This window comes from Epargyreus clarus, unplaced genomic scaffold, assembly GCF_041222505.1.
Source record: "Epargyreus clarus isolate Ecla_fem2 unplaced genomic scaffold, WU_Ecla_fem_2.2 ptg000029l, whole genome shotgun sequence".
NCBI classification, from domain to species: domain Eukaryota; kingdom Metazoa; phylum Arthropoda; class Insecta; order Lepidoptera; family Hesperiidae; genus Epargyreus; species Epargyreus clarus.
In genome coordinates, this window is record NW_027332235.1 from 1,026,389 (window position 1) to 1,045,831 (window position 19,443).

The 19,443-nt window shown below is 38.4% G+C and overlaps 1 protein-coding gene across 2 annotated transcripts in view; it reads right to left on the reverse strand.

The window, feature by feature from the left end:
- Positions 1-563: 563 nt before the first annotated feature.
- Positions 564-19,443, reverse strand: part of kek5 (leucine-rich repeat, immunoglobulin-like domain-containing kekkon 5 protein) — a 244,396-nt gene continuing 225,516 nt past the window's right edge. For both annotated transcript variants that reach the window (XM_073089542.1, XM_073089541.1), the window contains 2 exons: positions 5,060-6,515; positions 564-3,379 (listed from right to left, as the gene is read on the reverse strand). In XM_073089542.1, coding sequence (XP_072945643.1) covers positions 2,289-3,379; positions 5,060-6,497 — 2,529 coding nt within the window. In that variant the 5' untranslated portion in view covers positions 6,498-6,515 and the 3' untranslated portion in view covers positions 564-2,288. The remainder of the gene's footprint in view (positions 3,380-5,059; positions 6,516-19,443) is intronic.

Here is a 19,443-nt window from a genome sequence, read left to right on the forward strand (position 1 = left end):
GTGGACCAATTTAGCGGCCAAAGTAACTTTCAACTCATTATTAAGTAAAATTGGTAAAACACTCGATCCACTGTGCCTTGTGCGTACGTAGAAAATAGGTGCGAATATAAAATCATTACAATAAATAAAAAAGCTAAAACTCATCAAAAAAGCACCAGTCTGAACTCGACCACATCTCATAGGGACAGTAACAATATAATCCAAAAAGAAAACTAAAGAAAGAGGTTAAGACTACTTTACTTTCATGTAATTGAAGTTGGAATTGAAAAATGCATGATTACGGAAAATATTTCACTTATTATCGATGTATGTACTGTAATGTGTACAGAAATAATTCTTAGGTACAAACTTGCAATATAACTGAAAATTAATTTGAAACACAAAATTTGTCAAACGCAAATTCTGTATGAAGAAGAAATGTTACCTTCAACATTACAACGGTAAAATTTTCTCTCAATATTACTTCCGAGTTAATTCGATTCCAACTATCAACCTATATTCGCTGTACAGAGAAAAATGTTTATCTTGTAAAACTGACAACAATAAAGATAATATTAAAAACGAGAGTAGTCTATGTCCCTCGAGATGTGACATCTACTGTAAAGTAATCCTCACTTCAAAATGCACCACAAGGAAAAGTCGAATTTAATAAAACTTTCCAACTAGCATCCATATCGAATTCTGAAATTCTTTAACTTTAAAAATGTATTTAATTATTTATATTTACTATCTATATCCTGATTAAAATGGCTGATCGAGATAAAATTGTAAAATTCAGAAATTCATAGATTTCAAATTGCAAGAATTGCAGAACCAAAACAAAACTTTTTGAAAACGAAAAGTTTATAATCGCACCGTAAACCTTAAAGTTTAAAGCCATCAACTTATTAAGAGAGTCTAACCATTGCATCGGTGCATACGACCTAACGTAAAGTAATAAAAACTGTTGTTTTAGGAACTATTTTTCCAAAATTGGATTTAGACGACAGTGATCCTTCAGTGACCAATGTCATCGACCCAATAAATCTAATCGTAGACGGTAACACAGTTAAAACCATTTGAGGAAAGGATAGTACATTTACTATTATCGATGGCAAAAACGTCTATATCGGTGATATGGCTAGTTAAAACTTTATTCAATAATATTTAAATGTTTTATAACAATTTCATTTACAATTGGATTTCAAGGAAGTAATATAATTTAATAATAGGTATAATTTAGATTACAATATCAAATGTGTAAAAATGCCAGTCCACAACAATTGTTGTAATGTGATTTTTGGTTGAAACTATGTCGCCGATCTAAAATACATTCACAATACACTACTACAACTAAAATGATATTAACTTAGATGAGAAGTTAAATATTTTAGTAAGATAATGATATTTAAAATAAATGGAACCTCACACATATTGTACATTGGTGATATTTGTAATCTCCTTGGTAACTTAATTTTGTTTGATCCAATTGGCCTAATTAGGCACGATATTCTTGAGATTTTAGAACAAGGGTAAATAAAAAAGAGTATATTATTATTAGTATTCTAGACCAAATGTTTTAGATAATACCTGTCAATTAATATTATGCTAATAAGTCTTAAGCTTTGTAGGTCAAAGTCTGCATAAATATGCAAATTTATTTAAACAACGTTGCTAACAAAATGTGCAATATGTGTGAATGACATGTTAGTGAAAGATCCGATTCTTATGATCGCTTTAAAGTAACTATTGACGTCATCAATAGTTGAAAGCGACTAACAATCTCGTATCAGTCTTCCGAATACTCACTAGTTTTTAAACTTTCTAGCAAACCTATGAAATGGAAAGCATAAATGGAATAGTCTCGTGACCTGGAAAAATGCTATAGTTCAACAGGAATGTTGTAAACTGAACCAATTTAGAGTAATCAGTCTTGAATGGATGCAAGAGATGCCTTCGCGACTGGCAAGCGTTCAAGAGTAGCTACCGTCTCGTCTTAAACCAACAGTACCACAAAGAATAAATAGTTAAATTATGTAACATATTGTGTACAATTCACAATCCTTTAAACTTAATTTCATGGCATGTAATGCTAACTATGATAGACTTAACGATAAGTTGCGTATGGTCCATAAGGTAATTGTACGCGATAGTAAAAAATCTAGCACGACAGATATTTACACGAGCACCGCAAATAAATGATCCGATTGCACTCCCTCAGTTCACTGATATCACTTCACTTCACGTGACGTAATCACTAAAAGCTCGTTGGCACTTCATTGTTCACTTAGTTCCTTAATCTCTATAGGCTACACTTCCGTACCGTCTTCTCCTTCGTCTTCGAACAGGGGCTCATTGGGATTTACCTCAGTGCTAGGCTTTTTCTTAGGTTTTGGTGGGGGCCTAGGAGGTATCTTCCCACTTCGGCCTAGAGTTCCAGACTGGTTAAGAGACACGTTACTTTCGTTTTTCCGTGGATCGTCCTTAGATGGTGAGCCTGGTTCTTCCTTACTGTCTTGTCTAGGATTTCTTCTCAATGACCCTGTCTCTGGCTTTCCTTTTCGGCTCAGTGTGCTATTGTCCGATACTTGTGATTGGGTGTCACTTCTGTTATCAGAGTTGCTAAACAATTGCTTTCGTGGTTCCGGTTGGGGTGTCGACGTATTTTTCGCTGTCCAACTCATTCGAGGGTTCACTGGTTCTTGGGGACCAGGCGTAGAGAGCTGGCTAGACAACTGAGAACTGATGCTGTTTCTGTTGGGCATGAATGGCGGTGGTACTGGGGAAGGCGCTGGTTCCTGTTCTTCGATAGGTGCATAGTATACTTGATGTGGGGGCGGAGCGTACGCTGTTGGCGTTGCTGGCAAAGGCCTGTTTCTCATAGGTGAAAACTGATGCTCCAGGCCAGTTTTGTTTAATGAAAGCACTGAGCTACCATCTGCAGTCGTTCGTAGTCCTAAGTTATCGTATAAGGGTTCTTGGGCTTCGGTACTTGGAAGGATTTGTGTGCTAGCGGTGCTTGACCAACTAGGTACTCGCGGCCTTCTCGGTATAGTTACATATCCTTGTCTCGGCGTAACAACGGGTGGTGTTATGGGGGCCGTGAATGGAGATTGCGATCGTGAGTACGGAAGAGTCCTGAAGAGATTTTGATTGGTCGTCATACCATAGATCGGAGAATGTATTGGGCTGACAGGATTGAGCTGAAGTCTGCTCGTGTCAGGAACGGTGGAAGCGTTGCTTGCTGCGGGGGATATCTGTGCAGCTCTGGCTGGGAAGGACAGCAGGTCTGGTGGATATGCTCGTCCATCCGTTCGCCCGTACTCCACGTTGAGGGCATCTTGTGACCGCTTCGTTAGGTGGTCGAAGCCCAGAGACCGCTTCTCGTCGTCATTGTGTGCTGGAACAAATAAATTGAAATTATTTTTAAGATATTATGGTGGTCTAGTGCAACGGCATCATCACAGAAACAATTTCTAATCTATTCTTTTCTGTTTTATCAATTATGGTTTATTTGAATAGCAAATGTAATTTACACGACACATTCTTACTTAGTCCACAATTTCAGTAATACTAATAATACATTAGGGATCGACTTCTAGTAGGGCTCTTAATCAATTTGCAAACCATACACTCGTATGTTCATGGAGTAAAATTGCTAATTAATATCAGGTGAAATGCATGCTTCTTTTCATATTGCTAATAATCTTTTAGTTTTTTATTAGAGCAAGTCTAGTTAGAATATTATTTGTGGTTTTTAACGAGTAAATGCGAGTGAAACAAATTATTTTAATATCGGCAACGTAATAACCATTCTCTTTTTTCACATCGTTCCATTGGTATTGCAATTACAAAAACCCGGTTTCTTTGGTAGCAATTAGCGATACAAAGTAAAGGCAATTAGTAATTTTTCATTTTTTTTGCGCTCCCGTGTAATTTGGTTGGGAAGTGGAAGTTATAACAAATGTTGCAGAATTAGAAGCATCATTAGGAAAAAGAAAGTTGTATCTCAGCTTTGAGGTATCTCCACTTAACAAGCTTATATGTAAAGTTAAGCAACTTTGGGTTTAAGTAGGATAACTCCTGTATTAATAATTAATCTATCCTATTCATATTACTTAGCAAACATCAAAATTTGATAATGTCTCGTATATCCTGTTACAAATATTCAATCTATCGGTTTTTAGCCTACCAAAGAACGAAATTTGTCATGTAATTGTTACGTGAAAAATATAGGCGTTACGGGGGTTTAAAGATAGCTGAATTGATGCCTAACTTATATTGATTACTCCATAGCTCCAAACATGGAATCTATCTGTACCGTATCTATTTATTACATCACCAACTGACGGTATACTAGTAGCGTACTCTAACAAACTATAGATTATTGGTTAACCGTGACCAGAATCAATTGATATTGCTTTTTGAAGTGCATATACCTTTAAGAAAATTGGCAGCTTACGATTTATAACAGATATCGTCACGAAATGAATACATTTCAAAATATAATGGGCACATATTTTACATTAATTTTCTGGAAATATTTCAACCCAGTTACATGAATCGTGGTTACGGTGAAATATTCGCATAAAATTAACGTATCATGAGTACGCGTTCAATATTAAAATATTATCGATAGCAACCCAAAAACCGATAATTTTATTACTTACTTTGTTAATTATGAGACTAGTATTACGGTTAATTAATTCTTAGGGACCGGTGGTAACTTAATGATGATATGATCGTTTTATACGATACCAATATACAAGTGCTAAACGAAGTTTTGTGGAACTAGTTTATAAAGTAATGTATTTTTCAAATGGTGAATCTAATTACATAACATTTATAATAAGATAAGATTAGATATTCCTATCAGAGGAAGGCTACAGATGCGCCGCTACCCCTGAGGACTAAGCTGGAACGCCTCTTTTCGTAATCGTTACCATACCCTTCAAACCAGAATACTGCAGCGCTTAATATCGCTGTTATTAGGCAGACATAGGTGTAGTGATGGTGCCCCCGGATTATAACCACAAAGGGTTCTACTTTTTATTATTTTTTTTACTTCTTATTTACTTACCAAATACAGAGTCGTTGTCCAGCAACGTCTTATTCAGCTCCGACATCTCGGTTCCACCGCTAGTAATGGACGGCGGCACGTCGTACCGTCTCGGCGGCTTCGTCACCGGGTTCACGGCTGTGATCAAACTCTTCTCCATCTCCGGTATCACTGACCCTTCAATCAGTGCTTCTCCATTCGAGGTGTCCGCCTTCTTCTTATGTATCCTACTACGCCGCCTACAACAGCAGTAGCAGATAATCACCAGAATGATCAGCAAAATAGCAGCGGTACAGGATACTCCGATCAAAACTGGCAGCATATTATTGTCCATTCCAGTTGGGACCACTACTCCTGGTGGTGTATGAGTTATGGCTAGTGTTAAACTCCTTTCCTCCACCCCTCCTGCGTTCTTCGCCACACACAAGTATTCTCCATTATCTGTGGTACCAGCGTCTATGATGGTCAAATTAACCCATTTTGTATTTCCTGTGTTACTTTGCATTACGTAATATTTGATTTCCCCTTGATATCTGTAAGTGCCATCGATGATTTGAGCGTTCAGCACCCAATTGACCTCTGGTATAGGATTACCATTAACTTGGCATGATAGGGTAACATTTGAGTCCGATGATCTCAAAGTCGTTTTTGTTGAAGGATATACAATGCTCGGCCGGCAAGCAAAGTCTGTGGAATCCAGTTCCTTCCACAACTTTCCGTGTACTTTTGGTGGTTCACTGCAAACTATAGGCGAGGTGTATAGATTCTTGCTTATGACCCAGTTTCTAAAAGGCTGCAAGTAGCAGTCACACCGCCAAGGATTATCGTGAACATCCAGGTTCGATAACGTCAAACTGCTTAATGTATCAATTTTTAAGTACTCCAGCTTATTGCTATTTAGCCTCAAAATATTTAGCTTTGGAACGTTCATGAAAGTTTTAACGCCGAGTTGGACTATTTTATTATTGCTCAAATCAACTTTTTGCAAAAACGGTAAATTGTTAAACAACCCATCTTCAAGTTTCTCGATTTGGTTGTCGTTGAGAAGAATCCATCTGATCTTCGCTGTTTCCTTGAAAGTTTCTGCATGTAGCGTTTTGAGATCGTTTTTCGATAAATCTAGTTCAATCATGATGGCGAGACCACTCAACCCATTCTTGTGTATCGTTATTAGCTTGCATTCTCTTAAAATTAGCTTCTTTAGGTTAATTAGGCGGACGTCCTCGAATGCATGTCTCGTTACTTCGTACAGCTCGTTGCCCGTTAGGTCTAATATCTGTATTTCAGTGCTGAGTGTTTTGGGTATGTCGTGAAAGTTAGATTGCGAGCAATCCGCCTGCTTGTTACCGCTCGCCCAAACACATTTGCATTCCTCTGGGCAGTTAGTAGTGAAATCAGTTGCGGTCGTTGCCAGCACCAAGTTTAAAAGCAGCAGTTTGTGGAGCGTTCTCTCGACCATTTTCGTTTATTTCTGGACCTGAAACAAGAAAGTTTTATGTTAGTTTCGAATTTTAAATCGTGGAAACTATTTCCTGAACTGCATTTTCCATGTCTTTTTAAAACTGGAAATAAAATTTGACAAAAAATCGTACAATCCTATTTATATTCCTGTATTATGGAAATCTAAAAGTCCTAATCTACATTTTTAAAACGCATTAAAAGCTTAACACCTTAACATGACTCAAATCTAAATTAGTTTGCTTGTTAAGCCCGACATCCAATCACGACATTTCCACCCTTATACCAAGCCTTGACATCAAGGGGTGTACGACAACGTATAAAAAACATAAGACACTTAAGCGTACGTGTTTTTGGGGCCGTAAAGCGCTGGAAATAGAAGGCGTTATAGCACGCACGGTAGTTTAATAGCCACATTAAAGGTGCACCTTCGAATCTTACGACACACGATCACGACATGGATTTTACTGTCACTCGTAAAACTTTAAAATGTTGCTACGATAAAAGAACTTATCGTTGCGAGTAAAAATGTTTTTATGGTATGCAAATTTAAGTAGTATGAAAATTTTTAGGACAGGGAACGATAATTTGTTTTTTTTGGCTGCTTGTCTAAAATTCTGAACATACACTAAATAAAAACTATTATCACCTGAATAACTTCAGTGGTACAGATGTGTATCATAGAGTTACGAAAGAAATTGTTCTTTCGTAACTCTATGATACACATCTGTACCACTGAACCGTATTGACGGTTTACGAAGAAATCAAATAAATTTTAAGTGATTATCTATAATTAAAACAATAACTTAAAGTTCCCTTAGCGTCACTTTTTAAAGTTCTTTGCTTATTTGTAAATAAAAAATAAATCGTCGTAGGTTTAAAAATTCCTCATTAAACTAGTTTTATCTTTTTATATGAATAATAAGTACATACAATAACATAAACTAATTTGTTCATTTAACAAACGATTTGCGAAACAATGTAGCCCTGTTAATCGTAAATCTTAATCAGCGACTAGTCGTGATCGTGTCGTCACTGTAAAGTAACCCCACTTTAAGTACCAGACGGTACCGCGGGCTGTAAACTTAACTTTACAAATGTAAAACATTAAGATGAAACGTTTATTAATAAACACATCGAACACGCTCGTAAAGGAAATATACTACTGAACTAACTTTTGTCTGCGACCTCGTCTGCATTGGGGGTTCTAACACTAGGTACAACTGATCAACCAGTTTTTCTTTGTATTATTTTTTAAATACAGATAGCAAACAAATTTGTCCATTTGATGGAAAGTTAGATGCTTTAGACAACTTTAGCCAACCTTAGTACTACCTGAGGTCGGCCACAGATGCGTGGCTACCTCTGAGGACTTTTTAACATTGCGTACCGTGGATGGATACGGTTACTGCTACTTATAACTTTCTGATAATTCTATGTAATTTCCCTTATAATCTTGTATATCACAGGACATACAAGAAGTACATATAAGTAAAAGTAAAATTATGTTATTCTTGGTGAGGACTAAGTTGGAATGACAAGTATAACTGTCTCCCTTACCAAACTCAACAAACTATATAACTAACACTATTGTTATAAGCAGACACAATTGTGGCAGTGAGATCTTCAAAGTCCTAATACGGAGGATTCTACCACCACTATATTTCTACTACTTTTGCACGAAACAAACATACGAACAAACAACTAGAAATAACATCGGCGTTGGTATCTCACTCTGTTCTTTAAATGAGCGAGAGATCGGATCAGATATAGATAGATATGTTCATTCTTTATTGCCTAAGATATCGCCAGACGATTTATTACTCGAATGTATCTGTTTGAGATTTATAGGCCATTCTGTTAATTTGTTTAGTAGATTATGTAACGCAATCATTCGGTTCATTTTTTATGGGTGCTTTTAGTATGCTCGATTTCATATTCACGTTATTATGATTAACTTTGAAGTGCGAAATTTCAAATGTTTCTAGCTTCTTTGCAATAAGGTTGTTTAAGTTTACAAGATAAGAGACCACGTAGGCCTATTCATTTATCTGACTTACCTTCAAAAGGCTATATTTATCTAAGATAGTACCTAAATAAATATTAAAAAAATAGCAAAAAACATATTAATTTGTGTCTTTGTCTAATAGTAAGGAAGTATAACTCAAAAAAGTTTGTTCAATAGTCAGGGAGTTGACACACTAATCTCGTTAGCAGTATGGATATCTAGTCCAGGAGTCGGGAGCTGTTGCATCGCGATTTGTACGGCATCATGTTACTGGGTCCTTGTGGGTATTCGCCTTGCCTTTCTAACACCATATTTAAGATAAACGATGTTTGCTATGAATATTATGGCGGCTTTAGGAGCTAAGCAGGCGCGGGGACACAGGGCTCAAGAAAAACCGAGACCGATTCACACATGGTCAGATTTTATTTCGTGAAAAAAGGAAAAAGGTGGTCTCATTTAACCCAATTTCCCCTGTGACCTCCCCCCCCCTCTCCAAATCTTATGTTGCGACCGTGCCTGGAGCTAAGAACCTAAAATCACACTGCTCAGAAAGTCACTTTAAACCTTTCAACACTGAAAATTAAGTTATTGATTGACACATATTTTGTCACTGGCCGATGTAATTGGAATGAAAAAATGTTAGATGTTTTTTAAAATTAAAGTTCATAAATTGTTCAACCCATTACTGTCCCACTGTTGGGCATGGTCTCCTTTCAGAATGAGAAGGATTATGCCACAGTCCACCGCCTAGCCAAGTGCGTATTAGTAGACATAAATTCAATATATATAATAGGACGCATTTATCCGTCTGTGGCGTTCAGATTTATTTCAACACTCATTTACACTTACATGTTTGCTTTAATAGAAACTCAAAAAGGCGGTTTGGAGGCAAAATAAAGAATTCCTTTGTCTAAAATTTATATGTATATATGAATAAAAGAACGTTTGTATAGTTGTGCAAACACTGAAACCATAACGTATTCATGAACAGTGCCTAGTGGTTTTTAAATTTGAATCCTCGCATAGTCCGGGGTTCAAAACCTATTCACATATTTTTACTCTCTGAAAACCTACACCTACAACCTACGAGGATATTCTATAAAAAGTTTGTAAAACTGTGGGACGAGGCATTTTTAAATGAAAAATACTCGTATGTAGCAACAAAGCATTTGTTACTTACATATCTATTATCTATTAATCAATAATAAGGGACATCTATAATTTACCTCGGATAGGGTTCGAGTACTATCTGAAGTTAGTCAGGGATTCATTGCTATCCTTGAGTACTAAGATACACATATTCACTTCATTATTATACACTTTATATAATCTTCTCTTACGAGTACTTGCTACATGCTTCAAACCAGAACACAGCACCGATTATCATGTAATAAGGCAGAGATAGGTATGGCGGTGTCTCCGGACTCAAACCACGAAAGGTCGTGAACAGAAAATGGTGTAGCGGTGGACTCTCCAGACTCAAACCACGTTTTGCGGTACAAACTACAGAGCGAATGTGAAGTGAGACTTGAATGATTTTTTCGTTTTTCACCGCTCGTCCGTTTTGGAAACGTTAGGGTAGGTTTTATTCTGGATAGTTTTTCACTGAGTCGGAATTTTAATGTGGAAATCCGTAGACGAACAAAGGTTATTAATGTGACGGTATATTCATTTGAGTTATATTGTACTAGCAAATATATACTATTTTTCATTATATTTATTTATCACAGAAAGAAGGATAGAGAATAAGATGCCGTAGAATGGGTTGTCAGATAAAATAGTCTTAGAAGAATAATTAACTTATACTAATATAAGTTTAATAAAGATCTAACTATTAGCGTTTTTTATTCAACAGCATGTTTTTTCATTAATCACTAAAGATGAGTTTAGTAATCTTTTTATAAGCAAACAGACAAGATTTTTACTAATTTTCATTGTTCACTGCGACCTAAATATCTTTAAGTTCAAAACAAATTTCAATAGAAAATGAATTTTAAATCGGTCGTAGATCCCCTTGAAAACTTGATTATAAGTATTCCTTTAATCATACAATATTTTGATGCGTAGAGCCCTTATATAAGTACAAATAAGTCTCTTGACATATAAGTCTTCAAACCTACAAAATAATTTTAACTTTCTGACGTAAGACCACCTACGTATATTTTAGAGTTGATGAACGGCGAATGGTGAGCCCTTTTTTATCCAATTTCGGAGTCATTATTGCCACACCCTTATATGTTTAATAAGAGCAATGTTAAGCGCTACTATGTTCTGCTTTAAAGGGAGGTGTACTTATCCAAGACGTAAAGTCCTCAGGCGTACCAACGCATCTGTTAAATCGTATTTAGAATTGACCATTTAGAGTCCATTGGCGGCACTAGCCATCAGGTGGATTGCATGATCCTTTGCTACCATTACATAAAAAAAAAGAAAAAAAATCATATAATGTCACCTTTAATTAGAGCGAGATAACTAGATTCCATAAGTGCACATAATATATAAATAATCAGTTAGTACCATTATGGCGGGTACCGTACAATAACCGTACCTACCGAAGACAGTCTGTGAGCAATTTGGACACGAGTGCGTTCCGCCTGCGATCCACCGCCGGTAATTGTATGTGGGGGTGCGAGTGATAAGCCGTAGCGGGAGCGAACAAGAATATTTTAAGAAAGCTTATTAATACACTAGCTGACGGCAAACGTTGTGTTGCCATATAAATAAAAAAATGTTAAGGGTGAACAACCCTTATCACTTACGGGCTTGAAAAATAGATAGAATATTTGAAACTGCGATGGTAGCGAAGCGAATCCAATGTGAAATATTCCAAAATCAACAACTACTTACGAATTAAAAATTTAATTAAAAATACCTTTTCCCACGGACTAAATTGTGAATCTAAACCATTCTCAAGTCCCCTTGAACACACACAACAAATTTCATCAAAATCAGTCCAGTCGTTTAGGAGGAGTTCAGTGACATACACACGCACATAAGAAATATAAGAATATCAGAAAAGAAGAAATATATATATGTAAAGATTTTACATGAAACTGTTGGTTCATTTTTATTTGTTTTATTAAGTAATATAATTTTAAAGCACTTGGTTTTGCAAATGAAATGAAATTAAAATTCAATAAATAAATATTTTTAAACAAATTATAAGTTTAATGGAATATTTATAGTTTAACTGCGATAACACCACACCGCACACCTATCATTTGGTAGAAAGAGTGGGTACCTTCGTAGTCTAGAGATCAGTTATTGTCTTTACAATAACAACTGCACGCACTTAATTGTAACATCGCATAATTAAACGGTTTATTTATCAAAATTAATATAGTTAAAAAAATAACGTATTGTATTGCATTTAGCTTAATAAAAAAAAACATCTGTTATACATACAGGCATAACCTAAATATTATCCATTTTTTGTAACATATTCATCGCTACCGCTTATGTGTTGTACCAAAACTAATATACGACGGAATAACGTAGTAAGAGCCGTAGAACGCTTTCTTGTAATGTAACGCGGCTGTAATTCCAGGCCCGAAGCCGAAAGATTTCATTAAACTCGAACTCCACATGCAATATAGATATAACCTTCATATCCGCTAAAAAAATGTTTGTCAATCCGGCCCTGTGTCAAGGGATTTAAGTACTATGTGGAAAATAATTTCAAATACGTATTCGCGATTCGCGCTGTTGAATTTTAGTCTGAAGGGTATAAGGGTATACCACAGATGAAGAATTGATTAGACTCCAAAGTTGCGTATATTAATAAAATTACGTTTACTTGTAATTTAAAAGTAAATTAAAAAACTTATATTAGGTTTACACGAATACAATAGGTACACGCTCACTTCATAGAAGATTAGGCTTACGTGCATGATATTGAAATATAAAAAATATATTTTAAAATTTTCTTTCATGCTAATTATGAAAACTTAAGTTTTGACGAGATTTTTTGCAAAGATAGAAAATCCAACGTTGCAAATAGTAGTTTAGTAATAGGTAATTTTAGGCCAAATTAAGCTTCGCGCAAGAAAATCGAAAATAGAAAACCGATTCAGTTCAATGAACTTTCTACACCTAATTCTACTTTATTTAAACGCTTTCTACACTCACAGCTACACACTAGGATTCCGTGTGTCGTAAGTGCCATGAACACACCCATAAACAAATACACACTCCCAGACCCAAAGCATATATCTAAATTAATCATGATTCTGACTGGGAATCGAACCCGGAACCCTTTACGCATCACACCGCTCCGCCACACAGTTTGTCATTTCTCCTCCTCCGTATTTTCTCCCTCATTTCTGTAAACCTCAGCAATTCCCATAATATATCAAACAATGAATCGAAAACACAAAACGACATGCGGGATCTTTGAACTTCAATTTTTCAATCAGCGGAATTCTGAGATCAAACGGCACATATTTACCCCATTTCACCCTCATACACGCTCGCAATCTTCGAGATACCAATAAATAGGTAGGTGGTGGGTGCTCTACATATAAATTAGGAATTAGGATATATGGAAATGGTCGACCCTTACTTAGAAAAACATTTAAGTTTAGATTTCTGTTTTGGGTCTGGTCTGGGGGTTTTACTTTTTTTTATAATATAGGAGTAGCAGACGAACATGCAGTCCACCCTGATTGTAAGGGGGCTACTGCCGCCCATGGACATCTGTAATCAACCCCAGATAGGATTAGATATTCCTACCTGAGGTCGGCCACAGATGCGCCGCTACCCCTGAGGACTAAGCTGGAACGCCTCGGAAAAGTCTGTCTCCCTTACCACATCCTTCAAAACGGAACGCAGCAGCGCCTAACATTGCTGTTATTAGGTAGAAATAGGTGTGGCGGTGGTGCCGCCGGAGTCGAACCACAAAGGGTTCTACTACCTTGATAAAAATAACCATAGTCAATAAACATAAATATAAAAAAACCATAGTAATTTTACAACCTTTCAAAAAATCACCTAATCAATACCACAAATACCTAAAATACATAGCAGTTACATAAAGCTCTATATATAAAACAAAACAATAGCAGTCTGTCTGTCTAACAATTGAAGCACTGTGCTCAATGAGGGCTCTCTCGTAAAGCAAAGGTTACTCTTTTATTGGCCTCTTTCAATGAAGGGTTATGTTACCGTTAGGTTTCGATGGATACGACTAAACCCTTACTGCTAATAAAAAATATGCGCCTTGTAAATAAGTACATAGATATTTTATATTTATATGAAGTTAATCAAGTACGATGATAAATATTTTATTTTCTACGATACCAGTAGTAGTATATGCAGATTAGAAGCACCAGGTTCGATGCCCATCCTAAGCAGAAAAATAAACGAAGAATATCATCACGTCGAACTCTTAAAACAGCTGTCAGTGCAGAAAATAATTAAGTATAAACCATATTATTTATTACTAGCTGACCCGGCACACTTGTACTTCCATATAAATAAAAAAATGTTAAGGGTGAACAATCCTTATCACTTAGGGGTATAAAAATTGATAGTAGCCGATTCTCAAACCTACTGAATATGCATATAAAATTTGATGAAAATCGGTAAAGCCGTGTCGGAGGAGTACAATAACTAACATTGTGACACGAGAATTTTATATATAAGAGTTAAGATGAAGCATATTTCTAAACGTGACGTTCAGCGAGTTGGCGAATTGCAAATGCGACACTTTACATATGACTACAACATAATGGAAAACTTTTAAAAATCATTATTTCCCGGGCTGGTTTTCTTCATCGTAAAATCAAACGAAATGTCGACTTAACCTCAGCAGAAACATGTCCATATTAGTCCAATGTACCCCAGCTCCTTCATTCTAGTTAAGTCGGGTTAAATGAATCAATTTTCACTGATTACAATACTCTCTTAAATATTTATAGAGTCCCTTTGTGCATTCTTCAACTTGTTTATTACTAAACTTGTTTATTACTAAACTAGGTTTGTTATTAAAAAAGGTGGTAGAACCCTTCGTGATTCGATTTTGGTGGCACCACCGTCACACATTCTTGCCCAATAACAGCAGTTTTGTGCGCTGCTGTTTTCTAATTTGAATGGAGTGATATGAGAGACAAAGCATTGGAATTTAGTTCTCAGGTATATCAACGCACTTATGGCCGACCTCAGTTAGGCCTTCATTCCTGTTTGCGGTCAACTAGGGACGATGAACAGTGACCTCTTACCATTAGATAACCATACCATCTTGCTTACTTTTCTATAACATAGTAGCAAACTCAGATAATATTAGAATCCTACCAGAGGTTGAACCACCCTTAAAGACTAAGATTTTGAAGGTGGTAGAACCCTTTGTGGTTCGACTCCGGCGGCACCACCGCTACACCTATTTCTGTCTTATAACAACAGTGTCAGACGCTGCTGTGTTCCGTTTTGAAGGGTGTGGTAAGGGAGACATACTTTTCCGAGGCATTCCAGCTTAGTCCTCAGGGGTAGCGGCGCATCTGTGGCCGACCTCAGCTAGGAATATCTAATCCTATCTGGGGTTGATTACAGATGTCCATGGGCGGCAGTAGCCACTTACCATCAGGTGGACTGCATGCTCGTCTGCTACTCCTATATTAAAAAAAAAAACTAAGTTAGAAAACCTCGGTTAAATGGCGTCTCCCTTACCACACCCTTCCAATTCTAAATGACATGAAACCACAACCACAAAGCCGCAATTAAAATGTCGCTTCAATGTTTATTTCATGAAAGACTTTTGATCAGTGTCTAAGAATTAAAATGTACAGAAATTCATTACAGAGAAATCCAGGTCAGAGCGGTGCTATTCAGCATTGTGAGGATCTGGGGCCACCAATTAGAGAGGTTACACGAATTAGTGTTTTCACAATAATTAGAACGGAAGCCGTGTTACTCAACAGAATGTTAATTTGTGCGTCATTTTGAGAAATAGGATCTTGTCTGCATTTTCTTTTAGTTTTTTGTGTTGTTTAATGTTAACCCTTTGTTGTGTTTGAACCTTCAAAGGGTGCAGTGGGAGCGACACCAGAATGTGGGATTTTACCCACTATACTCCTCGGTAGACACCCTCAGCGCTAAGTAGAGGACTTCGGGATCCCCAAAGAAAAACAACCGGGGTTCTTCAAGAGCGCGCCCCTATTTACCTCCGCCCAGGTGAGCATTTCCGTTTTTTACCCCGTTTAAGAAGGGTCTCATAATCTAAATATATATAACTCAAAGGTGACTGACTGACATGGTGATCTATCAACGCACAGCCCAAACCACTGGACGGATCGGGCTGAAATTTAGCATGCAGGAAGATGTTATGACGTAGGCATCCGCTAAGAAAGGATTTTGATCAATTCTACCCCCAAGGGGATACAATAGGGGATGAAAATATTACTTCGTAACGCGAGCGAAGCCGCGGGCAAAAGCTCGTGTGATATAAATTGATAGGTGGTGGAACCAGTATCGGGGAGGTCTTACCGGTACACCTATCAACCAATACTTACAGTTCCTTTAACAGCTAACTAGGCAAAACACAAATGCCTATCCATCAAAACAGGTTGTCTAATCCTGTTCAACTTGTCTCGAAGCTTCGTAGAGCTATGACAGACATTATCCGGGAACAATAAATAAAGGATTATATCCAATTAATCCGGATTTAATCCTCGTTGAAAAACAGATTATGTCGATTGACGAGTTTTGGTCATGGTATTACAGAAACAGTGACAGCTGTGGTATTTGGATTTCTCGGGTTGTTGAAGTTCAGGGTTCGAATCCGACACCTGTTTGTCATGATTCCCGAATTTAATAATTATTTTGTTGTCTTCTTAACATCAATGATTGAAAAATTAATATTAAAATAGGTAGTTTGATATTAAAATAAACTTATATTGTGGGTAGTATGCACCTAAAATCCCTATAAAAAGTCTGTGATAACGTCGGCTCTGGTAGTCGGTTGGTAGTCGTACGTTAACCATCAAGGTGATAAGTTGTTTAGTGGAAACTATGCTAGTTGGCTGATAAAAGTGTTAAAAATGGAATAAAAGTATTTACTGTGCTGTGAATTGGAGTTTTTCTGATATGTTTTTTGGCACTTAACCAGCGTGGTAGACCATGGGTTTCAGTCTTCTCATTTAAGACAATCAATTAACCTATATCCTAAGAATGAATTTAATTTGAATGTTTCCTTAGATAGTCAAAGGTCTTTCTGTAAAGACGATAGAAACAGAAATAAAAAAAGTTAAATTTAATTGAGCTTCTACCCTTTTTCGTCGAGTTAATTACTGTCGAATGGATCCTAATACAAAATAGATGTACATACATAAAACACCTCTTAGAAATGCATTTTAATAAACAAGCAATAAGAATAATGGTTTGAAGGTGGCAGAATACTTTGTAGTTCGTGCCGATGCACCACCACCATACGTATTTCCGCACAGGCCTGTGTCTAGGTGTGGGTATTTCTGTCTAATATGTGTTAAGCGTATTAAACGCTCAAGGGTAACAACGCATCTGTGACCAATCTTGGGTAAGAATCTAATCTTATCTGAGTGTTGCGGACGGCGAATAGATTTAAGAATATTTGATAAATTGTAATTCCTATTATTGTTTTTTAGTACGTAAGATTGTTGATTTGTATAAGAATATTTAATGTGTATGAAAAATAATGTACAACTATGTTTAAAATAAGGTATTTAATGTAAATAAATAAAGAGAAATAAAAATAAATTAAAATTAGAAAGAGAGGGACACGAGTGAGCGAGATGCATGATAGAAAGAGAGGGCTATAGGAAGTGAGCGAGACGGGACTGCTGCGTTAGCCCCCCGTCGGTTGTAACACTCACTTTGCCACTTAAGGTGGCTAAAAATAGGGTCCGGCACGCTCCGGAAAATAGAAGAATATTGTAAATGGTCAAGAAAAGAAAATACAGGAAGAAAAATTCAATTGGAGTTTTTATTGCAAACCCGTACTCAACATTGGTCCTTCGATCGGCGGATACAGAAAAAAGAAGCAACCAGCGCGTCTACAATGAACACACGAAGCAAGAAGACCCACTCCGAGTCCGGCATCGGCGAATCGGAGCACCCTCCGCCAGGTGGGCGGGGGCTGTTCCACCGTATATATGAAGAATCGCCGAGATCGCCATCGACCGCAGTCCTCACCGGGACGCCCGCCGGAACATCCGTCGGGAGGATCCCACCAGGAAGGGTCCTCGAGCGCTCACCTGTACGCAGCACCGCACACCCCGAGCACCCCACGTCGCAAGAGATACCGTCGCGCTCCAAGTCGCCTATATGCCGGCCCACGTCTCCGGCATATAGCGCGGCGCCCAGTATACGTTCGCATCGTTCGTCGGTCAGCGTCGCGGCACGAGTTAGGCTAGTCGAATACGAAGCGGAAAAGGAGCTAGCTGAATAAGAAGAAAGAAGAATACAACTTAAGAAGACGCTAGTAAAGAAGCGGCTAGAAGCGGAAATCTCTGCGATCGAAGCGGAAGAGGGGGGGGAAACTATCTGCGACCAAGAAAGAATACACGACTGGGTGAACAAGAGCCACGAACACGCCGGAACGCAAGTACACAGGGAACAGGAGGTCCTACCTCCCCCGTTAGAAGTACGGGGGGAGGAACGGCCTCGGCAGAGGGGAAGGGGCATCGAACAATTAGCAAACGCCTTAGAGAAGATGATGCACGTACGACCCCCGCCGCGGCAAACGTCGGAGCTCCCAGCATTCTCCGGGTCCGTCATGGAGTGGCTACCCTTCAAAGCAGCAGTAGAAGATTCGACGCGTCTCTACAAATTCAGCGCCACAGAAAATTTATTGCGGCTTCGAAACAGTCTCCGTGGGGAAGCGAGAGAGACAGTGCTCTCTCAACTGTACACGGCGACTCACCCGGACAGCATAATGAAGACGCTAGAAATGAAATACGGTCGACCTGAATATATCTTCGATAAAGCAATGGAAGAACTGAAGAGACTCCCCAAGGTCGGCAACTCCAGCAGCGAATTGAATGAATTGGCCATCAAGTTACAGAACGTCGTCTACACTATGAAGAGTGTGGACCACCGTGGTTATCTACGAAATCCATTACTGATAAGGGATGTAATGGAGAAGCTAAGCCCTCACCTGGTGAGCAAATGGGCGGAATACGCGGCGATCAACGAAGGGAAGATTGCATACAGCGACGAAATCACAATACTCTCGGAGTTCCTGATGGGTGAAGCAGACAGGGTACTACGCTACACGCACACGGCGAGGAACAGCGCTCCGGGGCTTCTCAGAGGGGAGAGGCCAGTAAGGAGGACAGCACCTCGGGAGAAGGTCTATTCTACGAGTGAATCGACGCGTGAAGAGCGAGCACCTAGCTGTCTACGATGCCAGTCTACAAGCCATCACACTCCGAAGTGCCCTCAGCTGAAGGAACTCACCATCAACGACAGGTGGAATTGGGCGAAGGAACAGCGGTTATGCTTCAAATGCATGACACGAAGACACAGTAGAACCACATGCAGAGCGAAGCCGTGCGGAGTCGACGGGTGTAGCATGCAGCATCACGCCATCCTACACAAGACTGCAGAGCCCGCCAGGAGGGTGGAGACTTCTGAGTGCACAGATCAGGGTGCACCCGCAGCGGTCATGAGCGTCACATCAAAGGTGGCACCAAGAGCGGTGCTATTGAAGACATGTGAAGTAAAACTCAGCGGTCCACGGGGGGAGATAAGGACGCACGCCCTCCTGGACGAGGGGTCTACAGTAACCCTTATAGATGAAGAATTGGCAAGTCAACTCACCAGCGGCGGACCGAACCAACCTCTAAACATAAGAGGTATCAATGAACAAAGAAGAATCGACAGCAAGGCGGTCAAGATTCAAATCAAAGGTCTACACGAACATGAAGCATATTCCGTGACAGCCCGCACGGTGAAGGGACTTCAATTG